Here is a 26,095-nt window from a genome sequence, read left to right on the forward strand (position 1 = left end):
TGAACTCATCTGAATTTGGCCACAAATTTATTTCAATTAAACTTTACACTTTGAAAAAAAGTAGTTTACTATCGATTTGTCATGTTTTTTTTTGTTTTTTTTAACCAGCATTAATATCAAATTTATTGACTTGACTTTAAGAGTTTACTTTCACCAGAGCTTTGTTTTTTCAAAGTAGGGCTGGATCGATAACCCGCTATCAATATGTATCGCGATAGTGAGGTGATCAATAGCAATAGAAAATGGCATTGATAAATTATCCGTCTAATAAAATAAAACAAGGGAGTAGGACCCTCAGCCTTTCAACCTATCACGACCCAACTAAGTAAATTTAAGCCATCAAACTCCCTGCCTTTTGCAGACCCAAACTGAACAAACTGAAATCATATAAAAATAAAAAATAAAAAAAAAGGAAAGAAATCAGCATGACAGTTTGTGAAAAAATTGCTAATAAGAGAGGGAAGGTCATGTCGCGAGTTTGGCAGTGTTTTGACGTGGTCAAGTCGTTCATGCAAGCATTGCATCAGCTTGACAATTAATTTTATCAACATGGACTGGGTTCTGAAAACAAAATGCCTGGAAACTGCATATTTCCTCCAAGACTACAATGGAGCGTCTTGTCTTGGGAGTTTGGCTGAGGAAAAATTGGTGTCCATCACCACAGACGGCGGTTCAAATAAAGTGAATGAAACTTCGTTATGCAATTGGACACGGCTGCAGTGCTTTGGCCATCGTTTGCACTCTGCAATTGATAAGTACTACATCATTCCCTGTTGATTCATATGTGAATTTAATTAGCCAATAAACCCCAATGACAATTGTTTTTGCAGTAGGTTTTCATTGTAATCATAATTATTATCAGAATTACTTTCAATAGTGTTTATGTATTATTGTTATTATTGAAAGCACAGTCGCTGTTACACTTAATCTGACTGAAATTACGCATCTGTTATCCCTATTTACACTATTTTTACATTTGTGTTTCTATAGGCCTCGCAGGGAAGGATAAAAGAGTGGAAAAAGCTCTTGGTGTATAAGAAATTGGTCGCGGAACAAAAAGAGGGACCTCCCAAAACCCTTGCTAGTCACCAACCAGATTGGTACAGAGTCACCAATCAGGTGGGGCTCAAGACAGAAGATGGTGGTGTTGCGAATATGCCACACGTGGACCATTGAACAACATCTGGGAGACAAGATACAGCCAGACTGCATCACCATGACTGCTCACTATCCAGCAGATCAGCAGGGGGTCCCTACAAAGTGATTTGGCGAGGACTTTTCCTAAAATGATCATCAGGCTCCTGATAAGGGATAATCTTCATTATCTAGGGGACTTCAGCAGACACTGGTTGCGTATTTAAACCTGTGACAGCGGGGTGTCAGCATCCACCAACTTGGCAGGCTGGCCAAAGACTGATTCCAAGAGGTTGACATGAAAACTGCAGCTCCAAGGTTCTGTTCTGTGCAGGATTATCCGACAACATTACATTCAAATGAAAAATATTTCAACATGCTTTGTTCCATCTCCAGCTGTTGTGAAATGCGCGATATAAATAAAGTTGTGAAAATACGGTAGCTTGAGTACTGGTACCTCACCCACCACCTCACACGTGGCAGGTGAAGCCATGGAAATCCGGTTTTTCTGAGTGCGTGCAAAGGCCACAAGCCCGCTCCACTCCATCCTTTATCACACAAGGTAACATGAGACCCCACCAAGCTTTGCCTGGTTCCAACTCCCATCTTTGTTCTTCTTTGGTTGGTACTTATCTCTTTTTATTTTTTCTTCTCTTCACACAAGCTCAACACGCGAGATCCTGCTGAACAGACGTAAGTGACGGCGTATGCGGCTCCTTTGGCTTTTAGTTGGTGCATACAAATTTGTAAGTGAATGCTAGTAAACTTTGTGCATTCGATAAAGTCACACACTGTCACTATAGACATCACTACATCTTCTTACGCTCATCTATTAGATCTTCCATTTGGTCCTGCACCTCTCATTTGTTTCTGATTTTTGTTTTTTGCTTCTTCATTCATTTAGGCTGGCCGTAAAATAGGATTTTGCCGTGTCTTGTATTTTTGATAGCTGTACCAGTTAATAAACATTGTCCATATACAGAAGTCAAGAGGGAATTGAATGTGTTTGGAACAAAGTGTTGACCTCTATTTTGGAAAAGGGACTCACCACATATTTTATTGTACCCCCTTCAGATTTAAAGAGTGACTTAACGAGGTTTTTTGTCAATTATCATCTAAACCATACCAAATTATTTGATGTGGTGTCCATTGAAGCAAGCATGATTAATGCAGGCATTTCTCCGGCTCATGATCAGATATACATTCTCAAGAGTGACCCAACCGTCATTACAGTGGCAAGGGTTGTGGAACAACTAAAGGCAATCACTGAAGGCTTGTCTTCAGACAAAATCAAAAGGACCCTCATCCCTATATGGCAAAACATTGATGTTCTTGACTCTCTGCATGAGGCCTTAACTCCTCTTCTGGAGTTCAGAGGCTCCGTCTTTGGGGAGTCATATGTGACAGTCTCCTATGTGAAGCCAGTACTGCATCTGTTGCGTACAAATTTGCGAAAGATAAAAGAGCGGGACACTCAACTCACAAAAGAGCTGAAGATCACAATTATGACTTATCTTGATGAGAAATATGCCAACTTGACCACAGATGATATGACTGCCTTTGTAGATCCTAGATTCAAGACATAGTACATTAGCCTAGACAGGGTAGAGGCCATTAAAGGAAGAGCAACGTCTGAGTTATTGAATAAAGACTCACAGTCCAATCACAGGCAGAGTGTACCAGAGTAGAGAAAGAGGTCATTGAACCACCTCTGCCACCGTTGAAGAAACAACACAAATCACAAGGTAGTTTCTTCCTAATAAATAGTCAAGATGATGAAGAGGCCTGGCCTCCAACTGAAAAGAAAAAAATTGAAAGTGAGCTGGAAAGCTTCATGAAGTGTGTTGCGGCATACAACTTAAAAATACGCCAAGGCACGCTAAGAAGAGGGGAGTTGAAACGATGACGCACAGACTGGAGAGTGGAGGTACAATCCGGCGTCTTGGAGGGGTGGGATTCGATACCCACTGTGAGTGTGTCCGCGACCCAAACTGCTGCTGTGGAACGGCATCACCTCTATATGGGGCCAGTCTGTCTCTGTGGAGGGCTACCCGTCTGCCACCAGGTGGCAGCTGCACCCTGTACACCACCTCTCCTATCCTCTCCAGCACGCCACACGGCCCCACCCAGTGCCTGTCCAATTTAGGACACCTGCCCTTTTTCCTTTTTGGGCTGTACACCCAAACCAGGTCTCCAGCCTTAAAGTCCGACCCTCTGGCCTTCATGTCATAGTTCCTTTTCTGCCTTACACCTGCCTTCTGTAAATGGGCACGAGCAAAGACATGTGTTGACTCCAACCTGTCTTGAAGTCTCCTGGCATACTCCGGTCCTGGTGGCACGGCTGGTGTATCAGGGGGTCTGCCAAAAGCCATTTCCACCGGTGTCCGTAGCTCACGCCCCAGCATGAGCAGGGCAGGTGTACATGAAGTGGAATCCTGTACAGCGGACCTGTAGGCCCACAAAACCAGAGGGAGATGCCTGTCCCAATCTCGTTGGTGCTCCGCTGTGAGAATTGAGAGTTGTTTTACCAAGGTCCTGTTAAAGCGCTCAATGAGCCCATCACTTTGAGGATGCAGAGGTGTGGTGCGCGTTTTCCTCATGCCCAGTCGCTCACACATTGCAGTGAGCACAGCCGACTCAAAGTTTCTCCCTTGGTCGCTGTGAATGACCTCAGCTGCCCCAAACCTTGTAAACATGCCTTCCACCAGCGCGTCTGCAACAGTCTCTGCTTCTTGGTCGGGGATGGCATATGCTTCGGGCCATTTCGTAAAATAGTCCATAGCAGCTAAGACATAACGGTTGCCTTTGTCAGTGCGTGGAAATGGCCCCATTATGTCCACCGCAATCCTCTCCATAGGAGCGCTCACTGCTAGCTGTTGGAGGTGGGCACGAGACTGGCCTGGTGGACCCTTGTGCGCTGTGCAGAGGTCACAACGGCGACAAAAGTCCTCAACATCTCGCCTTAGTTGACCCCAATAGAAACTTTGCCGCAGTCTGCGAAGTGTTTTCGACACACCAAAGTGCCCTGCCCCTGCAGGCCCATGAGAAGCTTTCAACACAGCCTCTCTCAGGGCCCTGGGGACGACCACCTGCCATCTATCCTCCCCAGTAGCAGGCTCCTTCCAAGCTCTCTGGAGCACCCCATCCTTGACCTGAAGAGTCCCAATCTTTGAATACAGTCCTTTAGTGGCAGGCGAGTGTCCAGCGACCTCCTCCCACTTCGGGTTTTGACCCGACTCGACCCACTGTAATACAGGTCGGAGGTCAACATCCTGTTGCTGCTGCTTCCTCCATTCAGATGCGTCCACAACCTGCACCTCCCTACATACGGGGTCTACATGATCATGCGCAAGACTTTGCTCATCACCACAAAGTTCCTTCTCTCTGGTCTCTCTCTTCTCGCAGAAGCGGCAGCCAGCAAGAGCACAAGGGCGTCGAGACATAGCGTCAGCATTGGCATGGTGACTTCCAGCCCTGTGCTCAACTTGGAAGACATATGGTGCCAGTTCTTCAAGCCAGCGTGCCATCTGTCCTTCAGGCTCCTTAAAAGACAATAGCCACTGGAGTGCCGCATGGTCAGTGCGTACAGTGAAGGGTAAACCGGACAGATAATATCGAAAATGGCTAATGGCTCTCACAATTGCCAGCAGTTCCCTTCGTGTGACACAATAACGCCGTTCAGCCTTATTCAAGGTTTTGCTGAAGTATGCCACTACTCTCTCCCCGTCTGCCCCCACTTGACTCAAAACCGCCCCAATTCCAACATTGCTGGCATCAGTGTCCAGGACGAACGGCAGGTTGGCGTCTGGGGGAACGAGAATGGGTGCCTCTGTCAGCACCTTCTTTAGCGAGCTGAAGGCCCATCTGCACTCAGGAGTCCAGTCAAAATCAGTGTCCTTCCGCTGCAGGTGGAAAAGCGGTGCAGCTAGACATGAGAAACCCCGCACGAATCGCCTGTAATAGGATGTCAGCCCAAGGAAGCTCTTCAGTTCACGCGGGTTGCTGGGAGTAGGCCAGTCCCTCACGGCTCGCACTTTCTCCTCCAAAGTGCTAATGCCTTCCCCTCCAACTTTGTGTCCCAGGAACTCAAGCTCTCTTCTCATGAAGCAGCACTTGTCAGGGTGAAGCTTCAGACCCGCAGTCGAAATTCTTTGTAAGACCCGGCGCAGGGCCTCCAAGGCTGTATGGAAAGAGTTCCCATGGACCAGGATGTCATCCAAATAGACCAAACATTCTTGTCGGGGAATGCCAGCCAGCACCTTGTCCATAAGCCGCTCGAAGGTAACAGGTGCATTACACAGGCCGAAACAGAGAACTCGAAACTGCCACAACCCCCTGCCAGTACAGAAAGCAGTCTTTGGCCTGGCTTCAGGGCTGAGGGGCACCTGCCAATATCCACTGCGCAGGTCTAATGAGGAGAACCAGGACGAACCAGACACCACATCCAGAGTCTCATCAATGCGTGGCAGTGGATAGGAGTCTTTCTGGGTCACGCTGTTTAAGGGTCTATAGTCCACACAGAACCTTTTCTTCACTGTCTTTTTTTTCTTGACCATGACAACCCCTGAGGCCCAAGGGCTGTCAGATGGCTCAATGATGCCAGCTTTCAGCATGTCATCAATTGCACTGTCAGCATCCGTCTGATGTGCAAGGGGAAGGCGGCGGGGGCGTGCTTTGATAGGTCGTGCATCCCCCGTGTCAATTTCGTGCTGCACCAAGTCTGTTCGGCCCACCTCCTCTTCTGTCAACGCAAAAATGTCCTTCAAGTCCCACAACAGTTGCCATAGCTCCTCCTGTTGCTTAGGTTCTAAACCATCACCGTTGCGCTTCCACACTTCACGCACTGCCGTCAACCTGTCCACTCCACCTGTCATGGACCACGAGGCCGGGGAAGAGGAATGCTCATCAATGTGGGCATCTGATGTGGGTGGAGAAGTCATAGGAGCCATCGGTTCATGGGTGGGATCAGACTCCTGCTCTGCAATGGCTGCGCTCGACGTTGGAAGAAATGACCTTTCAGGCTGTGTAGGGCGCACCATTTCAACTGTGGGGCCTCTTGGAAAAGCCAACGTGTTCCTCCCCAGGTCAAGCACGCACTGGGCTGTTCGTAGAAAGTCCAGTCCTATGATGCAGGGGTCGCGTACCGCGGCAACACACACCCAAAAGTTCATGCATAGTCCCCCCACTTGGATAGCCACCACCCCCCTTCCAAGCATAGGGATGAGCTCGCCAGTCACTGTTCGAAGCTTGACTGAGGTAGATTCCAATTGTGCCCCGGCTGGGAATACATCAGGCCTCAACAGTGTTGCAGTGGAGCCGGTGTCGACAAGGGCTACACAAGAAGACCCTCCAAGCAAAATGGGAACATGACAGAAATCCCCCGTATGGGTCCAGCCAACCACCCTCACAGACTCTGCAGTATCATCTGCTTCTGGGGAAAATGGAGCCCCTCTCCCCCATCTTTGTGGTTGGGTTCCGTCTCCAGGAAACAACGCATGTTGGGACACAGGTGCAGGGGTCTGCGGTGTCCACTCTACACAGACCCCGGCCCGTTTCCCTGACCATCTGCCTTCTTGGGGCACCGCACGCTAATGTGCCCAGGCTGGCCACACACCCAACAAACTGGAGGGCCCCGTCGGGAACGAGCACCACTGCGTGGCGACTGCAGTGTGCTAGTGCGAATAAGCTCAGTCAGCTCATCCACCCACGATGGTTTCTCTTGGATTTGGTTCACCGGTGTGGCAGAGCGCACAACATGGCCGTCAACATGGTCAATCCGTGTGGCGTCTCCTATGACCTCTCTCTCCACGGCCAGCTCCAGTGCCTCCTGAAGAGTACGGGGATGCGCCAATTGAGTCTGTATGCGCAGTTCTCTTGGGGTAATGGCCCGGATAAACTGGTCCCTGGCCAGCTCACTCTGCACATCAGTCGGCATATGGGCATATGCACACCTTCACAGGGTTTCAATGTCATTCGCTAATACACGCAGTGGCTCACCAGCCCGTCTTTGCCTGTTAGAGAGCTCCGAGCGTAGAACATTAGGTTGACTGCATTGTCCAAAACGCCGTCTTAGGGCACCAACCAAAGCGCCGTAGTCATCTCTTTCGGCTGGGCTGAGCAATAACAAGCAGGACAAAGCTTCCTCCGTAAGACACATGGCCAGCTGCAGTGCTTTATCCTTCTCAGTCCAGCCAGCAGCCCGTGCCAAAAGTTCAAAATGGGCATGGAAAGCCTCCCAGTCTGCCCTACCGGAGTATTTTGGAGTCTTGACAGGCTGATGACGACAAGGGTGGCCGTCAACGTCGTTCGCGCTTGCTCCTCCCCAGCGTTCAATGAGCCAAAACCAGCATCGAACGCCAGCTTCCTCGCGGTCCGCCTCAGGTGGTCAACATGCTCCGAAACACTTTCGGGCTTCGTATCACGGCCGCATGCGCCATCGTAAGAATCGTCCACCACCTCCTGCTTGACTCGCGGGCGGCCGCCGTAACTTTCTTTACTCGTTGCCATACTTTCGTTTTCACTTCTGACACCAGTGTAACGTTGTATAATAAATCAGGCCAATTTGTCCATCAGCGAACGCTTTTATTATTAAGCCAAAAACGGCTGCTGTTGGCCGCAACCACGCCGATCAGAGAGAGAGCAACACAACGACAACAACATAACGTTCACTCCCCTGCTGCCTTCACAGCCTCCACAGAAAAGAGGAAAACACAGAACCCTTGAATTATTTACAAAGTCGCTACAATACATTTGGATCACAGCCTTCTCTGAAGCAAAAGATTCCTCCACTGTGAGAACATTCTTTAGCACTTGGGCTTTGAAGTGTTCCATCTGGAGCTGTATCTCCCTTTTCAACTGTACAGAAGTCCTGGAGGATTTTTTTGGCAGACATAACAATGAAACCAAACAAAACCAAGAGGATCACATACTGAACTGACGACTGACAAGATCCCTCTTCTTGTGAGCGGTCAATTCTTGTAAGTGATTTTAAACTTGCATGGGTCCAACTGCACGCACCACTGTATACCCAAAGCTCGCTCTGCCGGTAAGACATCGCTGTCTAAATCCAAGTCTTTGACTTCCTTGGCCCTTTCCTCCGAGGGAATAGCAGCAAGGACTGAGCGGCGCCACTTCATGAGCTTAAAACCACCTTTGCATATCCATTCTCCAGCATCCCAGCCCTGAATGTGACGCAGTCCAAGCGAAAAGACGGACTATTATAAAAGCATTTTCTGAGACTCAATGCACGTTGTTTTGCAAGTGTCTAATTATATGGCATCTTGAGGTAACCTTGTCTTATAGGCAAACCAATACGGTAGTGCCGATCGACTTTATACAATGCTCATTCTCTTTTGATCATGCATTATGTTCATCTTGTAAGGTTTCAGGAAAATCAACCTTAAACTGTTGCTCTCAAAGCTCATCCAATTTTGCCATTGAAATGTGAAATGTGTTTTACTGTAGGGTCAGATTGCAAACGATGTTCCTGGTGGTAATCTCTGAGCGGACCATTCACCGCCCAACCGAGGATGGTCTTGATGGCATAAGGGCCACCATCCACTGCACAAATTACCTCCCAGGGCTCCAATGCCTGAGGTATGTTGGTGCCAATAATGAGGCCCACATCTGCCTCTACCTCTGGTATTTGTATATGCCTCAGATGAGGCCAGCGTTGGAGGTCCTTTGTCCGTGGAATATTCCCCAGGTGAACCGACATGTTCCTTTGTGTGTAACTCTCGGGCAAGTCGCAAAAGTTGCTGGATTCAATACCAGCCACTTCCAAGTCAGACAACATGTAGCTGTCCACAACTTTCTCTTGCCCCATTGTTCTGTGATGAATCCCAACCTTTCTTGCTGTGAGATGGAGTGGTTTCATGAGTCTTTTGATGCAAAACAAGGCAGTGCTTCCAGGACCCAAGAACGCATATGTGATCAATGTTTTGTGGCCTCTTTTGGATTACACCTGGACAGGCAGTTTTGATAAGGCACAGTCCTATTTACCGGCCCCAGTCAAGCCACTCGACTGAATTGACACCACAGCACCTTCTCTGACACTTTCTAAATCACCATTGGCCTGTGTTGACATTATTTGCTTAGTTTGGGAGTAAATATGCAACAACGTAAGGTGCTTCCGACTGCTGTCTTTTGCATTCTCTGCTTCTGTGCCCAAGGCACAAACAACCAAAGCACATTCCTTTTTCCTTAAAAAAAACAAAACAAAAAAACAAAAAACACAAAACGTCTTTTCCACTTGCGTCTTTTTATTCAATAGAAGGCAAGTGTCTAAGAATGTCCAGCTCCACAAAACAAGCAGGCCTTTACAGGTAAGTTATTCTCCTTTTTGTTTACAGGCTCCATTTTCTTTTCCACAGGTGCTATTGCAGTGGCAAAGCCACTCTCTTTAGCTTTTGTATCAGTCCAAAATGTCCCATCTTCAAACTCTCTTTTTCCAGTTGCCGGTAAATCTTGTATAACTCCACAAACTCCACAATGTCATCAAATGTGGCTCTGCGATGGTACGTTTCTTGCAGATGGCAGACCACACTTCTCCACTTATCTCTCAGGTTGTAAGGCAGTTTTTTCACCATAGTTTGCATATCGGTGGGCCCGTTTAGGTCACCCATAGGATTACAGCACTCACGTAGCAATAAACTGTAAGCCTGCAACACCTTGAGGTTTTCTCCCTTTATCAAAGGCCATGAGAGTACATTGTCCATGTATGCAGAAGCTACTTTAAACGGATCTGCAAAATGCTCTTGTAGCAAAGCCTTCACCTTAAACCCAGGTGGCAGATGTTGACAGCTTCGGATCAAATTCTGGGACTAGCCACTGGTATATTGCTCGAGGTAGTACCATAAGTCTTTGTAATTAGCAGTTCTTTCCTCTATGTGTTCAAAAGATCTTATGAAAGTTTGATATTGTCATGGCTCTCCATCAAAAACTTGCAAATCACGTTTGGGTAAGAGAAAAGGTGATTGTTGTTTGACAAGTAAAGATGTAATTACATTTTGCTTCTCCGGCACTGGAATCAAACATTGATCAGATGTACTACCGGTTGTGGGTAAAGCTTGGTCACACTGTATAGTTGGAATAGTATCATGGTGTACACCTGCTGGTAGTAATGACAGACCCGCCCCAGTTAAGACAGAATGAAGCTCAGGTTTATACACTTTGGTTCTCACAGCAGCACATCCGACCGAAATGATGTTTGTTGTGCCTGATTGTTGAGTAGTAGATGTAGGCACAAATGTAACAGCATCCACATATAATTGTATGCCTTTATAACTTTTCAAATAAGAGTTCATTCCATAAGATGTAGTAGAAATCCGAGAGCCTTCTGAAGCTTTAAACACCTTCACTCGGGCCATAGACGCTGCCAATTCCATGTCCAAATTCAACGCCTCCTCTTGCTCTTGAATTGCATGTTTTTGTCTCAACAATTCCTGACGGGCGACATGAACGGCAGTTTCGGCCTCCGCTCTTAAACGGGCTGAAGAGGTAATAGAAGCAACAGTTTTACTCACAACTGAACTGCATTTTTTTTTATTTTCACTCCACACGTTAGAAACACTGTCATTGGGTCCAACGTCCACGCATGACCTTTCAGATTCATCATACATGTCTTGTCATTGGAATTTCGGTGTACAAATGGATCGCATGTGGGTCCAACAGCGCCCTCTGGTAGAACTTCAAACAAATTCGGCAACACTAAAAGCCATTTATATGCCTCCTCCATAAAGACAACAACTCTGGTTAAACCAAGCATTCTGCTTTTCTTGTTCTTCAATAGGAACCATTGTAATAACGGAACCATGAAGCTGACTTGCCTCATTGAACAGACTTGACACATTTTCAAGGCATGATTGAACCTTTTCATCATTTTCAGCATTTTTCATTAGCTCTGTTATTTCGCTGACTGTGCTTTTGATCATTTTTACTTTTGCACTTCTTTCATTTTGAATCATTTCCAGTTTGTACTCAAAAAGTTTAAATGTATGCATTGGTGGCCTTTTAACATTCATTTAATTTACTTTTGACCAACTTCCATACATTTGCTGTTTTGTTGTTCATAAAATGTTAAAAGATTTACAGAAAAACCAGATGTTCCACTTCAGACAAACTTTTTTTTTTAATTTGCTACTCCGTGTTTGTGTAATGGAGGATACGCCGTCGTAAAAAACTCCAAACGCAAAAACAACACTATCTTCTGGAAAGCATAGCTCAACATGTGTGTATTGACACAAAAATCCACAAAAAGGATGGTCACGAAAAACATTCCACCTTTCAACAGAGTTGACTGAAACAAGGTGAAGCCATGCACAATGCAGCAGCAGATTTATGAATGAATGTGAATGTTTCATATTACAAATGTTCAGAATAAAAAAAGTCTGCTCTGATTTATCTGTGTACAAAATACTTTGCAGTTTGCACCATGTATGCACATTTTCTAATAATTTGTTACACGTTTATTTATTTGCATTGTTGATGTGAGAAAATATTCATTACAATTTTTTAAAATAAGAGTGTTTGACTTTTATATAGTTGTGTTGACCTAATTTTGAAGGTTAAATGTTACATTGTAAAATAAAACTAATCTGATTTCATCTTTTTTTTCAATAGTTTAAAAAAAATAAATTCAATACATATCGATATCGACCAATATGACATACTTGTATCGCGATATAGTTTTTAGCCATATCGCCCAGCCCTATTTCAAAGTTTCATGAAAATAAATTCACGCATGACTGTAAATGAGCATACGCTCAGCTCCTACTGATGGGAGCAATTTGGTAACACAGTTCAGATTAGCAGCAAGTACAGTGTTTGTGTTTACAATGTACTTATGTGGACAGAGTCATGTCTATGACTGTAAATGAGAACAGACACTCGGTTGGTATAGAAAATAATTTACATATGCTATCGTTAGCTGGTTATTTGCATTTGCGTTAACCCACCATTTAGATGTATCATGTTGGCAATAGATGTAATTCGTTGACCTAACCTGATTTTTAGTATTAGCAACATGAGATCAATCCAAAGTGTGAGTGATATGAGGGAAATAATTATCCAACAAAGAGTGAGTGAACATAGTGGAGTGAATCATGGACTCATGGAGTGAATCAAAGCACTTAAACAGTGTGCCCTTATGAGCACAGCGGTTAATGAGGTAGGCCAGGCTGACTGGCAGAACATAAGAGGTAAAAACAATTTGGAATAAGACAGTAGTGTAATAGTACTAAAATACTTTCCAGATGCACTGTAAAATTTGTGGGTGGGTATCAGGGTGTTAAAAGTGGACCAACCTGTCTGAGTAGCACAAGGTCTTGCATAATGAAGGCGATGTAAAACAGCGAGGCAAAACAGTTCAAGAAGTTGAACTAAGGAGAAAAAATGAGAGATTTAGAAAAAAAGAGTTCATTATGTCCAGTATGTAACGATATGTCAATTAGTCTAGATGTTATTTTATACATACCACTAATACTTTGAGGACCAAGTGATTCTGATATGAAGACTCAAGCCTGTGGTTTTCTTAAAACACACACACGCACACACACACACACACACATGGGGAAGAGAATTTAACAATTCAGAAACTGACATTTCTATCACTTAAATTGCAATTCCTACCATAAAAGCTTTAATGCAGAGGGCGCCAACTTGGGTCGGCCACGGGCCAAATTTTCATTTAGGCAAACCACACTTGTACTACTTAAAATATCTTATTATGAGTAGACAATTCCAAAACCAAGGTGACATGACGATGAAGAACAAGCAGTTTCTGCTGAAAGTATGGAAGTAGAAAACTGTAGATAATGGCAATTTGTTTTTGGTTGCCACAGCGGATTCAACAGACACACAGACTCTCAGCGCCACTGCCAGTTAGTCGAAAAGACAAATGGATTATGGTTAAGGTTAGCAATACGACAAATCTAAAATGAAAAGAAACTACCATGGTCAGTAAAGCTATCATAATGCAGGGATGGTCCATTTTTCAATCACAGGCTCAATTTATGTGTTTTACGTATCTCACAAATAATTAGTTCACATTTTCAATATTTTCAATTTGTTTTGGAGACATTGGTTAATAATCAACTATTTGAAAAGGGCCCTCGCAGCCCTGGTAACGTTGGGGTACTGGCACGTTGGGATACTGGCTTATAGGAAATGCAATTTTTTGGAAAATTTGGTATATCAGATTAAAACTAATATTGATCATGTGTAATCCTTAGAAAACAACAACAATTGGAAAGTTAATTTAAAAAAAGCCCACTTCCTTGTGAGTTTCTTAGAATTTTTTTAGATCCCGGGCTGTTAAATGTGCCTCCATCTTTTCCTAAAGCTTGTTGCCATGTACAACCAGGGCTGCTTCGCTTCTGTATGGAGAAAAAACACCAAACATAAAAAAAAATATATTTCCTTGAGACAGTAGGTGACGCAACTACTATGATAGAAAGTAAGTTTGCGGACGTGTTCAGGCCTGGAGTGTTATCAAATGTGAAAAATATTTTGAAGTAATCATCATTTCCGTCAAGACACAGCAGCTTTTGAAGTCGAGGTAACACCAACCTTTGAATTAAATTAAAAATGGCAGACTTTCTGTTAAGTTTAGCATATGGCTCCAAGAGACTTTTTTATAGTCATTGGCCTGTTACATATATGACCAAATTTTCGAAGTTCTAGATGAAATGTACAAATGGAGCTGCTTAATTAAAAGATTTCAAGGGGGTGCTAGCGAGCCATCTTTTAAAACTCGCACAGTCAATGAGTAAAACATTGATGACTTTGCCACGCCTGATATGACTGCAAGGTTCCATGAATTTTCATGCTTATTTAGTCCGTCAAAATCAGTGTTGTTTCATTGGCGAACTGTGCGTTGTCACGCCCACAGCTTTTCGTTAAAAATCACACATTTTTTATTTCAAAATCTGAATACCTAAATATTCTCCTGAGCAAAGATGAGGTATATCTTGTTAACCTGTTGGGATAAAAACATTACAGATTGAACTATTTACTTCCTTTAGCCAGTAGGTGGCTCTACCACTACGTTAAAAAATAAGTTCGGAGATGTGTTCAGGCCTGTGCTAGTATGAGATGTGAAAACATTTTTATGAGAAATTACCGCTCCGAAGGCCACTTTGTACTAGGCCGCGGTAAATGAAAACATTGCAGTACTTCTGGCTCATTTATTATTTGAGGCTTAAATAAATAAATAAATCAGATTTTGAAAAGTGACAGGCTTCTCTCCATTACATGTATCTATGTGGTGATGTGACTAGTGGTGCAACGGCTAATCTTTGACCCGTGATCCTTACAGATCAAGCACCATGGTTCCGGACGGGCATTATCCGCGACATGGCTGGTGAAAAAAAAAATTGTGCGCTGTCACATTAAGTACTAAAAAATCTCTAGCACCTTGCAAATACACGCCAGTCATGCATAAACCGGACTTCAAGCGAACCAGCAACCTACTTTCAAAATTGGCAACTCAACGGAATCACCCACCTCCACCACCTTTTTCCCAACAAATATGTCATTACATTAAATACCTTAATTCAAGAACATAGGAATGGGAGAAATCAGACCCTACAATACTTTCAACTAAAATCTGTAATGAAATAAAAATAAATTTAGACAAGAATCTAAACTAATTTAAGAAATTCTGAAACATAAATGCTAAAAAAAAATTCCATTTCCATTTATACAAACTTATCTCCAGCACAGATACCTCAATAAAACTTCGAACAACCAAGTGGAGAATGACCTCACTTTCTCTCTCAACCCCTATATCTGGATAAAAACCAATGGAAATATTTTTTCCTTGACTACCAACACTAACCTCCAGTTAATACAGTATAAGACTATTCCCAGGTATAACATCACGCAGAAAAAAAAAAATGAGATGAGAAGACAAACATTTGTTCGCAATGTATACAAGGACATATTGACAACTAGTTCACAGTATTTGGACAAAAGTCACTGAAAATCTCTCCATGTGTTTGGACCACCAAATTCTTTTCGGTTAATACTGGAACCAATCACATGGAACTGGCCGCGAAGAAATTTGTGGTATTATATGCATTTTTTGTATATAAACATTTGTACTTGGGAGCTATGGCTTTTGCCGTAGCAACTTTGACGGACAAATTGGCCTTTCACCGACGTGGCGTAAATGGGAAATATTTACCTCACTTCTCATTTCAACATGGTCAATGGCGACGTGGCAAACGGGGAATGCGGACCTTGCTGGTGATATGAATATTCTCCTGCTAAATTCTTCAAAAAGGTAGTTTGCCTGTGAAATTCCCTCCTCTCATTCAAAAGGGATGACCCGCCATTTAACACTCCAAAACATTCACTGTCTGGGCTTGTTTAACCTAGGGGGGTTGCCCAGATACAGGGGGGGTAAGGGGTAGGGTCGTAAGTGATGTCAAAGGATGTCCATCAAACGTCGCCAGGACAGGAGCAAAAGTGACCTCATACATCCATTTTGATTGACAAACATCAATCTAACCATCAATCAAGCTTGACAACTTATGATCTCCCGTAAAGTCCCAAATCTTTCCCAAAACAAACGCTTGTAATGCGACATCTATGCTTCAAATTGACTGTGAAAAATACATTATGTCAATACGATCTTAAGAGATGGTGCAAGGGAAAGCTGGACAAAAGGGCAGCTGCCCACAATGTCGTAGTCTTATCATTCATGTTATTGCAAGCAAGAAACATCACAGGTTTAGACAACAGACTGCAAAAAGAAAAAAAACATCTCTCTAACCTGATAAGGCTGATAAGATCCCAGAATGCCTCAGTCTGATAATCTCCCAGAATGCCTCAGTCTGATAATCTCCCAGAATTCCTCAGTACTGTTTTTATGTTATTTTTTATTTCTTTTGGTGATAGGAATAGCATGAGAGATGCATGTTTTGTGTTAATTTTATTTCTTTGTTTCATTATTTGCTTGTATGCTGTTCAGAGATATTTATGATTCTGATTTGAAACCATGACTCTAAGGCAGGGGTGGGCAATTATTTTTTCCATGGGGCCACATAAGAAACATAAAATATTGTGGAGGGCCGGGCCAAAAGGCTGAACTCAATTCTGCATAATATTAATTGTATTTCTTTTTTAAAAAGCAGTAAATAGCACTGTTTTGACAAGCTGGCAAGAGTATATATTAAAGTTAAGCAATGAAACTAAATACCAAATAAACTGAAAAAATGAGGTTGCCTTACAAAAATTTATTCATTCAAATTTCTCAACACAATGGTAGACAAAATATTAACATTTTTTACTATTTGTGACTCATTTTAGTAAACATATTCTGTCACATTCACTTCAAAACACATTTTGAGTTCCATATACTGTTGGATAGTTGTGTAAAGGTTCTGAGCATTTTAAAGACATCACAATATTGTCTTTTTGCACCAAACATTAAGCAAAATACAACATATTGACTGTCACTGAACTGTGATTTTGAGAAAAAGCGTCCCAGTTCATTGTTATCTGGTGCCTTACAGTAACATGCCTACATTTGTGGTCTAACTGCCTCATTTGGTGTTTCAATGTTCATTGTTCTTGTTCAGTGAGAGAAATCTAATCTCTGCTGGGCTTTAACAAGTGCATCAAAGTCAGGCTGAATGTCTGAAGTGGAGATGCGAAGCACAGCTGACAGATGATCATCAGTGAGAGAGGATCTGTACCTGGATTTTGTAAACTTCATAATTGAAAATGTTTGTTCACAAATGTAGGTAGAGCCAAAGAGAACAAACATCTTCTGAGCATGTCTCCTAATGTTTGGAAAGTTCTCCTCCTTGAGAGAAGAGTAGAAATCCAGCAGAGATCCTGACTTAAAGTGCTCTGCCAGTACTCCATCAGACTGCAGGTCAATGAGTTCCAGCTGAACATCACTGGGTGCATCATCCACACTGAAGGTAAAGGGAAAGGAAATCATGTGGATTTCATCCTCCATTGTTCTTAGATCCTCAAATCGCCTTGCAAACTCACCATGCAATGCTCCTAACATGGATGAGTACCTGCAGAGGTTATCAGCTGATGGTGTGACTTCTTTCAGGGTTTGCATGTGAGTGAGAGTGTTGCTCTCCAGTTGTCTTGAAAGAAACTGTATCTTTCTCATGAAAGCCTTCACCAAGCTGTGCATTTCATGTACAAAAAGGCCCTTGCCTTGCAGCTTGGTGTTCAGTTCATTCATCAGTGCAGTCACATCAACAGCAAATGCGAAATCTGCCATCCAGACCTCATCTGCAAACTCTGGGATGGCCTGCCTTTTGTCTCACAAAACTCCTGGATTTCTGCTTTCAGATCCCAGACTCTTTTTAACACACCCAGGCTGAGCCATCTCACAGAAGTGTGGTAGCTAATGTCACTGTGCTCACTCTCATGCTCCTCCAGAAGTGTGACAAACTGTCTGTGATTCAGTGCCCGCGCCCTGATGAAGTTAACTATTTTAGTAACAACATCGATAACATGGTTAATTTTTAGCACTGATTTGCACAACACATGTTGGTGTAAAATACAATGTAAAAATACTAATTTCTGATCAGGGTCCATTTCAGTCACTTTATCCTGCATGCGTTTTAAAAGTCCGACATTTTTCCCGATAAGATTTGGACAACCGTCCGTGGTGACACCTGCTAGTCTGTCCCATTTCAGTCCCAACGTGTCCATACAAGCATTTACCTCAGTGAAGAGATCGCTCCCTGTCGTCGTCCCTTTTAACGACCGCATTGCTGCCAGCTCCTCCGTAATCCTGAAGTCCGGCGTTATCCCGCGGACAAATACGAGTAGCTGGGCTGTGTCGCGGACATCACAACTCTCGTCCAGAGCCAAGGAGAAAAAATCAAAACTTGGCACTTCACGTTGCGGCTGTAGCTCCAGATTCCCCGCAATGTCCTCGACCCTTCTTGTCACGGTTCGCCTGGACAGCGGGACTTGCTCAAATGCCGCTTTTTTTTCAGGGCATATTAGTGCTGCCGAGTCTACCAAGCACTCTTTCACGAACTCCCCCTCTGAGAATGGCTTGCTGTTTTTGGCTATTTTGTGGGATATCACAAAGCTGATCTTGGTTGCTGCATCCCTGGATGCATGAAGCCCGGTAAAAAAGCCTTGCTGCGTTTGCAGCTTAGCAAGCAAAGCTTCCGATGTCTGCGCTCTTTCAGCATCAGTTAGGTTTTTATATTTCTCTGCATGTTTCGTCTGGTAATGCCGACTAGTCCTTCAACACGGCGATCTGCTCCCCGCAAACTAAACACACAGCTTTACCTCTAACTTCTGTAAATAAATACTTCGCTGTCCAATTTTTGTTGAAAATTCTACATTCGGCATCTACCTTTCTTTTTTTAGCCTGAGCGGACATTTTTGAGGGCGAACGTCGTCTTGTTGTGTTTCAATCGCGCGCATGTCTTGATATACGCATTACGTCATTATGTGCGACGCACATTGTGCGGGAATAAAAGAAAACTATTTCAGAATAAAAGCAGTGCAGCTTTAGCCCATGAATGAGGTGAAATTAAAAAGTATGTTTATTTTGAAATTTCCAATTAACCTTACACACGCGGTCAGAGTCAACCAAAGGTATGTGGCCCGGGCCATACAATGCCCAGGTCTGTCATACGGGCCAGTCAGTGCCACCCGGCGGGCCGGATGTGGCCCGCGGGCCGTGCAATGCCCAGGTCTGCTCTAAGGAGTGTGGTGACCAGTGACATCCCTCCCCAGACGTAGTCAATTAGATGTGTTGCCATGACATCTCTGACTGGTCTGAGCTGAAGTGCTGCTACTAACAGCTGTCAGCATGAGCGAGCTGAGCCAGCATGCGCAAGCTAGCGTGTCAGCATGCGCAACCCAGCATGCAAACACGCGTCTCGCAGTGTGGCGCGACCAGTCTAAGGATAAAATACAGAAATAGCACCCTCAACTGGTGCTGCGCCCTTTGATACGGCGCGTCTTTTGGCCATGAAAGTCTTTTGGCAATGAAAATACAGTAATTTTAATTGACAGCAGTGTTGCTTTTGTCAACCATCACGAAAAGATTTCGTTTATGTCCCTTTTTTCATGATGATAGCAAGATGACAAGCTAAACGTGGCTCATTGATGACGAAAACATGCATGAATTTTCATTGATGAGAAAATTGTTCGTGTGTGGTCCGTCAGACATTCAAAATAGATGACATCTTTCAATGCTGATGCAACCTTTCCTTCGTTTGGACGCACACACTGTCGCACACACCGGCTCAACAAAACACAAACATGTCTGCGGTCATTAAAAAAAGAAAAAACATCTGATGTGATTCGTCTTGGCTCACACACATTGACACGCTTTCCTTTGATGGATGAGGCTACTTGGTTCTGATAGCAGCAAGTTGCTACAAGGAAAGAAGACATATGTTTGATTGTATTTGTGCTACTGTATTAGAACAATTCGACAACTAGTCTATGTAGTTAAAACACTTTTATTTTATGTTGCTTTAAGTGAAATAAAGCACAACAATTGCCAAATAAAATGTTTTGGTTCACGGTTTATTTTGGAGCAATGAGCACTGATTCCATTGTTACCACTTTTATCTGGTTGTAATGCATAACCAAAATAGTTGATCAGAAAGACTTTGCTATTGGGTAGAAACCTTGTATGCCTATTTTTAACAGAAATAAAAAAAAAAATGTGAGTTTTTGTCGAATACATTTACGAAAACTAGGTAAAAACCTTTTTTTGCGTTTCCGTGAACTAAAACTAGAGTAAAAGCTTTTTGAGTTTTTGTCGACTAAAACTAGACTCAGACTATGACTAATAGTAATGACTAAATGTGATTAAAACTAATAAGCATTTCGTCCCAATGACTAAGACTAATTCTAAAATACCTGCCAAAAACAACACTGATTGACAGCAATCAATTTTTACACAAGTGCACCAGAAACAACGTCATCCATTTTGATTGACAGCCATCAGCCAAATACATTTTGATAGAAGCGGTAGAAGTGGTGTCATCACTTTGATTGACAGCTGTCAATCTATTTTGCCAAAAAGGGGCAGGGACAGAAGGGATATCATCAATTTGTCACTGTGCCAAACAGCTGTCAAAATGAATTTGATGAAAACCGCCCTTCTCTCTTTACTGTTCATTCAGAAATTGTCTGTTCACTAATTTGACAGTATTTGTCAAATACTTTATGTACAATAGTAATTCCTTTGATTAAGTCCAAAAAATACAAGTCAGAAAAACAGAAACACTGAATAGCGGCAGCACAGCTAAAGAATAAATAAATACCAAAATGAACAATTCTTGTTCAGGTACTGTTCCAGCCTCGATTCCACAGGTTGTCTCGTCCGATCTGAGATGAGGGCGAAGGGTGACGTAGCGCAAAGGTTTGCGGGCTTGAGGGAATCCTCTCGCTCAATCAAATATGAAGTGACGCTCAGCGTAGGCCTCGGAAACCCCAAAGCCGCGAGGTGCGTCCGACGTTTTTGGTGAGCAATGTGTCACATCGTTTGATTTTTTTTTTTTTTATTCATTGTTTTAATTGGGCACCTAACATACTTAATATGTATCCCGGTAATAAATTTTGCATATTACCTCTTCATTCAATAGTGATAGAACATTTATCGGCCAGGCCGATTATTGGGGCCGATATTTGGCATTTTGCCGATAATCGGCATCTGCCTTTTTTAAAAATTTTATTTATTTATTTTTTTTACTTTCAAGACCAATAAATTAAAACTGGTTTATTTTTGGCTTGCTGCAGCACACTTTTCTTTCTCTATCTGCAATGTTGGTGGCCTGCCTGCAGAAGCAGATTGGCCAGCTCACAGCACCATCTGATTGTTTCCTTGTGCAGTGGGTAACAGCCAATCAGCAGTTAGCTGCTTTTTCACCTTGAATCACATGCACTACAACAGACTTTACCAAAATTTAATAAATGTCAGTCTACTACAACTCACAGCTAATAGAAAAGTATTTCCCGTAGTAAACTTTAGAGGGATGTTTGTTTTCATTGAACTATAACACATGCAGCTTTGCCCTTGTAGCTGGTGCACTTTTTGTTAGACTTTTGAAATTAAGTTTTTTATTTTCCGAGATCTAAAAAAGCTTTAACATGTTATAATTCACTAATGTAATGCTTAATGGCATTTAAAATGGGTCAAGTTTGGGAGTTTTTATTCCTCAAAATTTTGACACCGTTTACCCCTTTTTTCAACCAATGAATATTGGCTTGACATATCTGTTATCGGCCTTCACGATATGTAATAATCACTATCGGTATCAGCCCTGAAAAAAGCATATTGGACTATCACTAATATTCAAGTGCACTTGGGATATGTAGCCAATCAAGTACCGGAATCCTAAATATAGAAATCAATTGCAAACATAACAAAAAAAGGCAGTAGACCGCGTGTCACGTGCGATGCAATATGCCAAACAAAATGACATTTTAAGCAGAACAGCATTTTTTAACACCAAGACAGGACCACCAGTATCTAGCCACTTTTAATACTCATAATAATGTGACTTATTACCATTTTTCCATCAATGTCTTCCGTCAGAGCAGATATAATTGGTGATGGGCCAATTGTGGTCCAGGGCCCAGCAACATATCAGCAATAGAGTACAGGACTTAATAAATATTTGAGTTTTTTTGATAAAGGGAAGAAATGCCATGGCCCAGTATGTCAAAATGCACAGTGGCTCATTGAAACGTCTTGATTGTTTAATTTAAAATCGATGGCAGGGTTGTCCATCCATCCATTTTCAATACCGCTTCTCCTCACTAAGGTCGCGAGGGGTGCTGGAGTAGGCGGGGGACACCCTGAATTGGTTGTGGCAGGGTTGTATGAAGGTAAAATCCGCAATAAAACTCTTGTCCAAAAACATTTGAACCCACACTTACAACTGTAAATATCCCTTAACTGGAAGCACAGTGCATAAATAACATGATTTTACTATGCTTCACTAACTCATTGAACAAAACATACAGTATACAGTTAATTGTGCATGTTGACCTAATCTGTGCGCTGGCATCATAAAACCTTTCGAAACTGTACAGGCACTTTTAAAGAAATATTTAGTCGCGAATAAAAAAAAAAAACTATGGGAATTACAAATACTGATGGAATATGGCACATCTACTGGTTGCTGGCTGTTAAATTGGTTCAAGATTTGTGTTACCAGCACGTAGTTTAAATGACACATAAGAGCATCTCTTTCAACTTTCAATATTTGAAAATAAATATGTATAACGTATGAAGAATTTGCCAATAACAACTTACCCCACTCTGTGAGGAACTCAGCAGCATATCTGTAGATGAGATTCATAACTTCGATAACCACAGCATAGATAACACCAGGAATGAACAACAGTATTTTTGTCCAAAAAGTATGCTCCCTATCATGCAGCATAAGAGCCCATCCTTCCATCTGAAAGTAGATCATCATAACATAGAGAGAAAGATAGAGACAGAGGAGGACAAAGGGGAGGGACACAAGGTAGATACGAAGCTGCCGCTTGGAGTTGGGGTAGAGCGGCTCTTCTCGTCCTGTCACCGGGTTAAACCCAAGAATACCATGGAAACCAGGGCGCGGTTCTTCAAAGACCCTCTTTCTGCTCAGTGTTCCCCAGTGATAAGCTAGAGAGGCACTGCATCGCTTCCATAACTAGAGGAGGGAATGTTCAGCAAGTCATTCAGTACTCAATAATATATCACATTTAGATTACGTTTAAATAACTGCTGAATTGGTGTGAATAATTCTGGTCTGTATATAAGGCAGGGAACAAATTAGTCTACCTCAATGTAAAGTGAAGAATGATATTATGTCTTGATCATGTGATAAAATGTCAACTATTGACAGGGAACTTGAATATGCTTTCTTACCTCAAGGATAACAGTGCACCAGATAAGATTGAAAGCAGCGAAGAAAACATATTTGTCATAATTCTCCCAGTCAAACTGACAATATAGCAGCCCGATAAGGGCCAGCGGCATAAGGGCCATTGTAAAGAACTCCAGGAAGCCAAAGTAGAGAGCCAGACCCTCACCAAAGTAGTGTCTTATGTCATCTGAAAGTAAAATGGAAAATTAGATTGACCAAACTGGCGAGATTAAAAAAAATGTAAATAAAAAAAAAACACCCCTTAGTGTTTGATAGAGTGAGAGTCGCTGCTCTGTTGTTGGCATCAGCCTATATTAGTCGTGTAATAAAAAAATAAATAAAACTACCTTCGGACATTGTATCTTTGAAAGATGTTAAAATAATATAATTGGGGTTTTTTTAGATAGGTAGCACATTTTGATTGTGTAGATTACATAATCCATTCGAGAGAAGCCAAAAGAAAATCTCGTGTATTAAGGTTAAAAAAACAAAAAAGTATTTCTTTTATTATTTATTGGGAGTAATAATGCAGATTTTGGCTACATTTAAAATGCTGAATATATCTATATATATATATCTATATATATATATAGATATAGATATATATATATATATATATATATATATATATATATAGATATATAGATATATATATAGATATATATATAGATATATATATATAGATATATAGATATATATATAGATATATATATAGATATATATATATATATATATATATATATATATATATATATATATATATATATATATATATATATATATATATATATATATACATACATATATGTATATGCGCCCACCACCCTCACCCATTCCATGATTACATAAAAAAAAAACTCTATCCTGGATGCATTAACAGTAATTAACTACATGCCCATTTCAAATCTCCCATTTTGGGGGAAAACAAATTGAAAGCGTTATTTTTCAACAGATTGTCAGTTTTGTGATGTAAAACAATCTTTATTGTGTTTCAGTTTTAATTTTGAGCACACCACAGTAATGAGACTACATGTATTAAAGTCTTAAATAATGCCTTGAAAAAACAAAGTCTTTGGTATTGCTAGATCACAGTGCTGCATTTGACACAGTTCATCATAATATACTGCTTGACAGATGAGAACAGTGGGTTGGACTGATTGGTAATGTGTTGAATTGGATCAAATCTTAATTGCGACAAAGGGACTAGTTTGTCTCAATTGGTAGTCATGAGTCTGAGCGAACAAAGTTAATAATAACATGCGGTGTTACACAAGGGTCCTTTCTTGTACCAGTTCTGTTTAATATCTACATGGTGCCCCTTGTTAAGATTATGGAGCATCACAACATCTCTTAACATACTTGCATGACTATAGTCCCTTAATTTCATGAAGGATGTGTATTCATCAAATTAATGAGTGGATGAAATTTTTCTCCAGCACAATCCAGAAAAGACAGAATTGATTGGTTTTGGCCCCAAAGAAAAAAGATACAAGATCAGCACTCATTTTAACTTGTCATTGAAAGCTACAAATCACGGCATGAATCTTGGTGTGATTATTTACTCAGACCTGAACAACAACTTAAAAGCTATGACTAAATCTGCAGATTAAATTGACTGGTAATGGCTCAGCTCCTTCTTCACCACGACCAACCGATACAGGGTCTGCATCACAGCATACGCTGCACCGATCTGCCTGTTGATCTCATGCTCTATCCTCCCCTCTGGGGAACAAGAACCCAAGATACTTGAACTCCTCATTTGGGGCAGGATCTCTTCCCCGACCTGGAGAGCGCACTCCACCCTTTTCCGACAGAGATCCATAGTCTCAGATTTGGAGGGGCTGATCTACATCACAACCGTTTAACACTCGGTTGCAAACTGCTCCAGTGAGAGTTGGAGATCACAGCATGATGAAGCCAACAGTATCACGTCAGCGGCAAAAAGCAAAGATGCAATACTGAGGCCACCAAACCGGACTCCCTCACTGCCTTGGCTGCACCCATAAATTCTGTCCATAATTGTTATTAAGAGAAAAGGTTTCAACATTTCTGGAAACGAAGATTTGCGTCATAGCCTGCGACAGGGCTGGACGGGATGTCAGGCAGGTGGCAGTTGTAAACAAACCAACGGCTGTGTAATGGGCCATGGATCCCATAGGGAAAAAGAGAAAAGTAACTGAGCAGAACAGAGGATTCAACGTTTCTTGGACCAAATCATTTGAATTCATTGTACCCAATTGAGAGAGAGAGAAAAAGTACCATTGCATTACTTCTGGAGAAATTAGAGCAGCGCAAAAATTGTTTTAAGATGTGGATTGTATCTCCAAACTCGACTACTGCTCCAAGTTTTGTAATACCCTTGCCATAGTCCATTCATATTTGACTTGATTGATTGCGCCGCAGCAGCACAAACTTTATGAATTTATATGAAATTAATGAACAAGTCCTTCTTTCAATGGGGAGACAAATGAGGACTCGGGAAAGACCCAAAATAAATGTTTGTGTACAGTAGAGTTATCACAGACCACTTGTGGGAGGGGCCAAAGACGTTGGGTGCCATGTGAGCTGGGCAACGGCAAGAGGTAGGGACCTTGGCGCTCTTCCACTCTGGAGTTGCCCAAGGTGAGAGAAGCCGAGCAAGTGTGGGCATACTTGGCGCCTGTACATTGGGGTTCACACCGGTGGACGAGAGGGTAGCCTCCCTTCGCCTCAAGGTGGGGGATGGGTACTGACTGTTGTTTGTGCTTATGCACCAAACAGAAGTTCAGAGTACCCATCCTTTTTGGAGTCTTTGGAAGGTGTGCGACAGAGCGTTCCCCTGGAGACTGCCTCATTCTTCTGGGAGACTTCAATGCTCACGTGGGTAATGACAGTGAGACCTGGAAGGGCGTGATTGGGAGTAACGGCCCCCACAATCTGAACCTGAGTGGTGTTCTGTTACTGGACTTCTGTGCTTGTCATGCATTGTGCATAACAAACACTATGTTCAAATATAAGGGTGTCCATATGTGCACTTGGCACCAGAACACCCTAGGCCTCAGTTCGTTGATCAACTTTGTAGTCGTGTCATTGGATTTGCAGCC

At 42.4% G+C, this 26,095-nt stretch overlaps 1 protein-coding gene and 1 pseudogene across 19 annotated transcripts in view; both read right to left on the reverse strand.

Annotated features, from left to right (window-relative positions):
- The window catches only part of ano10a (anoctamin 10a), a 117,624-nt gene that overhangs the window by 41,757 nt on the left and 49,772 nt on the right, over nt 1-26,095 (reverse strand). For 18 of the 19 annotated variants that reach the window (XR_015840464.1, XM_088287106.1, XM_088287107.1 and 15 more), the window contains exons 6-9: nt 23,015-23,199; nt 22,412-22,796; nt 12,608-12,663; nt 12,438-12,512 (exon numbers count right to left, since the gene is read on the reverse strand). Coding sequence is in view for 18 of the 19 variants with exons in the window: in XM_088287106.1 (XP_088143232.1) it covers nt 12,438-12,512; nt 12,608-12,663; nt 22,412-22,796; nt 23,015-23,199 (701 nt within the window). In the remaining variant the exon portion in view is untranslated. The remainder of the gene's footprint in view (nt 1-12,437; nt 12,513-12,607; nt 12,664-22,411; nt 22,797-23,014; nt 23,200-26,095) is intronic. The other variant, XM_088287120.1, reaches the window with a different exon arrangement.
- On the reverse strand, nt 12,673-22,396 carry LOC148316006 (general transcription factor II-I repeat domain-containing protein 2B-like; annotated as a pseudogene).

This window comes from Idiotropiscis lumnitzeri, unplaced genomic scaffold (assembly GCF_059441095.1).
Source record: "Idiotropiscis lumnitzeri isolate Australia: NSW breed Sydney's pygmy pipehorse unplaced genomic scaffold, RoL_Ilum_1.0 HiC_scaffold_26, whole genome shotgun sequence".
Taxonomy (NCBI): Eukaryota; Metazoa; Chordata; class Actinopteri; order Syngnathiformes; family Syngnathidae; genus Idiotropiscis; species Idiotropiscis lumnitzeri.